The sequence below is a fragment of the Salpingoeca rosetta genome, assembly GCF_000188695.1.
Source record: "Salpingoeca rosetta unplaced genomic scaffold supercont1.3, whole genome shotgun sequence".
In the NCBI taxonomy this organism is placed as follows: domain Eukaryota; class Choanoflagellata; order Craspedida; family Salpingoecidae; genus Salpingoeca; species Salpingoeca rosetta.
The window spans coordinates 2334231-2339230 of NW_004754931.1; the positions used below are offsets into that span (position 1 = coordinate 2334231).

Below are 5000 nucleotides of genomic sequence, written 5' to 3' on the forward strand. Positions count from 1 at the left end.
AAAGAAGAAGAGAGAGAGTGTGTGTGTGTGTGTGTGTGTGTGTGTGTGTGTGTGTGTGTGTGTGTGTGTGTGTGTGTGGGTGTGGGTGTGCGGGGGAGGAGGACAAGGGAACACTAATAGGTGGAAGCATGAGTGCGCGTGCACGCGTGATTTGTCTTTGTTCATGTGTTTGTGCAATCACGGGCATGATACACCGAGGGACAAGGAGGGACAGGGCCGGCGTGAGCTTACGAGTTGGCTTGGTTGCAAGTGCTTGAAGTTTCGAGTGATGGTGGTGCTGATGATGGTTCGAAGGGCAGGGACTGTGGACCACGCGGCGTCAAGCACTATGATGATGGAGAGCAGAGGGAGCAGCAGCAGTTGACGGGAATGCAGGCATCAGCTGTGACGTTGGTTGGTTGTGCCCACACTTGCGAGCAGGTTGCTCGGCACACGGGCAGAATTACGGCTTATCGCACATGTACGGGCGTATACATGACGTCTCATGCACATTCACTTGTATACACCGGTGCACACACACGCACACACATGCACACGCACACACACGCACACACTCACACACACATGCACACGCACACACACGCACACACTCACACACACACATGCACATGCACACACATCCACACATTGAGCCTATTGTGCTTCTGACCTTTGGCGTTGAGGGCGCACAGGCAGAGGATGACGACCAGTGCCTGCTGGTACGCCGTTGCGACCACGAGCGGTGGCGGTGCAAAGTTGGGCGGGAGAGACACGTTGAAGCGGAGCGTGTACACGGAGAGACGAAGAATGGCGTGGATGAGACTTTCCGCATCGGGAACGTCGACCGGAAGCCCAAAGTGCACGTGGAATGTTGTGGTGCTCCCGACAATGCGGTACAGAATGTCGAGCGCATCTATTGCCCGAATTTTTTTTTTTTTGGGGGGGGGGGGGGTGATGGGTTGAGGATGAGTCGAGTGAGGGCGCGGGAAGACCAGCAGGACGACAGGGCGCACATGAACGCACTGTGGATGGGCGACAAGGGCCGAGAGGCGGGCCGTCGCGCACCCACAACCGCATGGCCACAATTGCGTAGCCACACACACTCACACACACAAACACACACCCACACCCACACCCACACACACACACACACACACACACACACACATACACATGTACACATGTACACACATCACACACGCACACACATACACACCAACGCACCGCTGCCGGGGAGGTCTGGCCGTTTGGTTGCGAGTGCGACGATGGTGGGGACGACGTGTGCTGGCAGGGGATGGTGGCGAGCAGCGAGCTCGTACCCGGCAAACTCCTGCGGCGATGCATCGGCCACGTTGCGCCCGAGAAACGACTTGGCGTCCGTGAGAAAGAACAGGCGGCGCAGCTGATACGCAATGTAGCCCGTTGGCGTCTCCCGCAGATGCGTGTCGAGCATGTGTACGAGCCACAGCAACCCTGCCTCCTGCGCGGCGGCGACGCGACGCTTGACAGCGCGCGCTGCACCATCAAGTGTGGCCGATGCGCGGGCGGACGGCGCCGGTGCGCTGCTGCTGTCCTCGTCAGTGATCATGCGATCGGAGGAAGCCTGACGCGCGTTGTGGTTGTGGTCGTGGTCGTCGTCGTTATCATCGGGCGCTGTTGCCATGAAAGGCTGATCGCATGCGCGTGAAAACGCAAGAACGGCCGTTGCCATTGCATGGGTCGGTACGGCGCAGGCCAGCACCTGTGCGTACACTTCGAGCACGTGCGTCACGTATGACACCAGTTGTTTGTGTGGCATGGAGCCCAAATTGCACGCCCTGGACGCCTTGAGCAAGTGTTCGCACAGCGCCGGCGCACTGAAGCCTTCAATCAACGATAGCTGCAGTGTACAGTTGCATGTGTGTGTGTGTGTCGGGGGGAGGTGAGATTGAATACGCATGTGTGAGTGAGTGAGTGAGTGAGTGAGTGAGTGAGTGAGTGAGTGAGTGAATGAGTGAGTGAGTGAGTGAGTGAGTGAGTGAGTGAGTGTGTGTGTGTGTGTGCGAGTGCATGCACTTGCGTGGAAACACGTGAAGCGACGACAGATGATAAAGAGTGCGCCAAGCGATACTTTGCTAGGCTAGCTCCAAATCCACAAACAACCCCAAGCCCGCTTCAACCATGCGCCCACGACCATGGCAATGTGCCCACGTACCCTGCGCACGAAGGCACGGAGTTTGTTGCGAGGATCTGGTGCAGAGATGAGAGTCTTGTGCATCATGTCTGCAGCCTGCTGCATGAGGGACGCGTTGGCCTTCTCAAACCCAATCTTGATGGCTGCGTTGTCCTGTGCACACACATACGCACGCACGCACACGCACCACACATACACGCACACGCACCACACACACACGCACGCACGCACACGCACCACACATACACGCACACGCACCACACACACACACACACACACACGCACACATGGAAAAGGAGGAGCAGAGGGCATGAAGGGGTGAGGAGGGCAAAGCGAAATTGCGCAAAGGCCTATGGTGACGCGGCCGTGCATAATCAGTCGCATTCATGCATGCGTTGATGGTGGTTGTTGGCACCCCATGTTGGCTGGCTGGCGTGTGTTGGTGTACTGCTGTCAGGTCCGCTGCGAGCTGCATGCTCTCACCTGAAGCGTTCCCTTCCCATCAAACTCGCGTGCAAGCGCCGTTTGCGCCCGTTGCGTCAGCTTCGCCACATTGCGGTTCGTTTCAGCCAGCAGCGCGCTCACAAACACCTGGCGGGGAATGTGGATGTGGTGTTGATTGAATTGGATTGGCATGGAGTTGGGTTGGTTGGTTGGGGGGAGGGGAGTCTCAGGTGGATGACAGCATGCACCGCGAGGGCACAGCGCGGTTGCACATCCTCTATGCACAAACACAGACATATGCACGAACACAGACATGTCCACATGCACACGCATACGCATACGCACACGCATGGCGATTAAACACAACACATTGACGCAACAGGTGGCACCACACAGCAGAGCACACGCGCTCACGTCGACAAGGTTGTGTGTTGCGGCGCTGACGACGGGTGTGTTTGGCAGTTTGAGCATCAAGATCGGGCGCAGGACGGACTTGTCGTTGGAGGACACAATAGTCTTCATCACCGATATGAGATCGCGTAACTGGTTGCTCGTGCCGGCGTTTGAACCAAGCCACGCCTACCATGTGCAGCAGTCACGATGGTTAGGACGGTCACGATGGTGATGTTGGTGATGTTGGTGATGGTGTGAGCTGGGGGAGGGCAGTACCACAACGAACCACCAAGTGCGCGTTCGCAGCAGGTACACAACAGACACATGCATGCGCAAAGCATCACGTGTGCGACTCCTGCTGACCTGGAATTGCTTCGCAGCAGCAGCAGCAACACCGGGCACGTTGGCCAGCACTTTCATGGCGGCTGCAAGAGATGATGGCTTGACGGCAGCCGGTTTCAGGTGGTTCACAGCCTCAACGCACAGCTGCGACACTTGCTTCTCAACTACCACAACGCCGTTTGTGTGTGTGTGTGTGTGTGTGTGTGTGTGTGTGTGTGTGTGTGTGTGTGTGTGTGTGTGTGTGTGTGTGTGTGTCGACAATAATGAGAACAAATAGGAGGGCGTTGAAAAGGGGGTTAGGAAGTGCAGACACCGCACATTGTGCGCATGTGTATGTGTGTGTGTGTCTGTGTGTTGTATTGAACTCACGTCCAACGAAGCGGGGTTGCTGCAGCGGGGTTTCCGGCAGCGGCGACACCTGGTGAGCCGCAGGGCGATGCGACGACGTTGAGTGGCTCGAAGAAACAAAGCAAGCAACGCGTGCACCGTCACGCGCTTCCCAAATATCATGCTGACGTACAAGCACACCTTGAATGCCGTCTCGATCTGTCGAATAAATGCTGTGATGAGCGGATTCTCGATCCACTCCCGTCTGGACAGCGCGTCCTCCACATACAGCTGATGCAATGCACGCAAAGTCCAAGGTGAGCAAACACAAGACATGCACGAAACTGCATACCCCAAACGCGCACAAGCCAAACCAGAACAAATCAAAATAATTACACACGCATGCATCACACACATATGCATCCCACACATGCATCACACACACGCGCGCACACACCACACGCAGGGGTGGCTTACTGCGACGAGGTCGAGGGGCCACGTCTTCGCGCCACTGAGTCCCACCAGGAGCAGCCGACCAGCAACAGCACGCACCTGCACACGCAAGCAATGTTCGATCATCATACTTCAAACAGTAACAAGAGCGCAGGGCACGACGACAACTCACAATCATTCCTGGTCACATCGACACGTGGTTATGCTACAGCAGAAGAGCTGGGCTTGCCACAAGGGTTGCGGTGCAGACACACGAGACAGAACCAAGGGACCCGGGCCTCACCATGGTTGCACGATCGGCGCTGGGCCACTGCATGTGTGCTCGAAACATGGCCATCAGCACGGACAACACTCTTCAGGTGATGGAAAACAAAGCGAGGCGAATAGGGCATGTTGGTGATTGTCAGTGGTAAGGCTGCCGCAACCCCAAGTCAAACTGGTTGTGCTGAAAACAAACTGGCACGTGCAGCGCAGCACAAATACATTGGGGTGCACACAAACACAAGCGTGTCGCATGAACGCACTTTGTATTGCTGAAGATGGTTGGAGACTGCTTGGCGAGCAGAAGCAGCGTGACGCAGACCGTCGTCGGGTCATTCTGGGCCTTAATGGCATGCGCTGTCGAAAGGGCGCAAGGATGAATACAAGCCAAGCGTCAGGTCGTGATGGTGATGCCGACGATGGTGCTGATGACGATGTTGATGTCGATGACAGGGGAAACTGCGCCGAATGTTCTTTCCAGCTACACAAGAAGCAGGGCGTTCAGACGAAACAACGCGACATACGGCCCTAGCTCAGTGTGCAGTGATGCCGCGCTCTGCATTGACGTACCAAGAGCAGCGTGGATTAGCTCCGACACGCGGTCCTGAGCATGTGCTGCTTCGTGGTC

The 5000-nt window shown here is 56.5% G+C and overlaps 1 protein-coding gene across 1 annotated transcript in view; it reads right to left on the reverse strand.

Annotated features, from left to right (window-relative positions):
• The window catches only part of PTSG_02064 (uncharacterized protein), a 13167-nt gene that overhangs the window by 7683 nt on the left and 484 nt on the right, over positions 1 to 5000 (reverse strand). Inside the window, exons 2-14 of the mRNA XM_004997997.1 lie at positions 4943 to 5000; positions 4636 to 4729; positions 4395 to 4464; positions 4136 to 4210; positions 3860 to 3949; positions 3701 to 3749; positions 3353 to 3495; positions 3011 to 3175; positions 2636 to 2743; positions 2174 to 2305; positions 1204 to 1858; positions 650 to 892; positions 232 to 326 (exon numbers count right to left, since the gene is read on the reverse strand). The exon at positions 4943 to 5000 is cut by the window's right edge and continues 81 nt beyond it. Of these exons, the coding sequence (XP_004998054.1) occupies positions 232 to 326; positions 650 to 892; positions 1204 to 1858; positions 2174 to 2305; positions 2636 to 2743; positions 3011 to 3175; positions 3353 to 3495; positions 3701 to 3749; positions 3860 to 3949; positions 4136 to 4210; positions 4395 to 4464; positions 4636 to 4729; positions 4943 to 5000 (1977 nt within the window). The remainder of the gene's footprint in view (positions 1 to 231; positions 327 to 649; positions 893 to 1203; positions 1859 to 2173; positions 2306 to 2635; positions 2744 to 3010; positions 3176 to 3352; positions 3496 to 3700; positions 3750 to 3859; positions 3950 to 4135; positions 4211 to 4394; positions 4465 to 4635; positions 4730 to 4942) is intronic.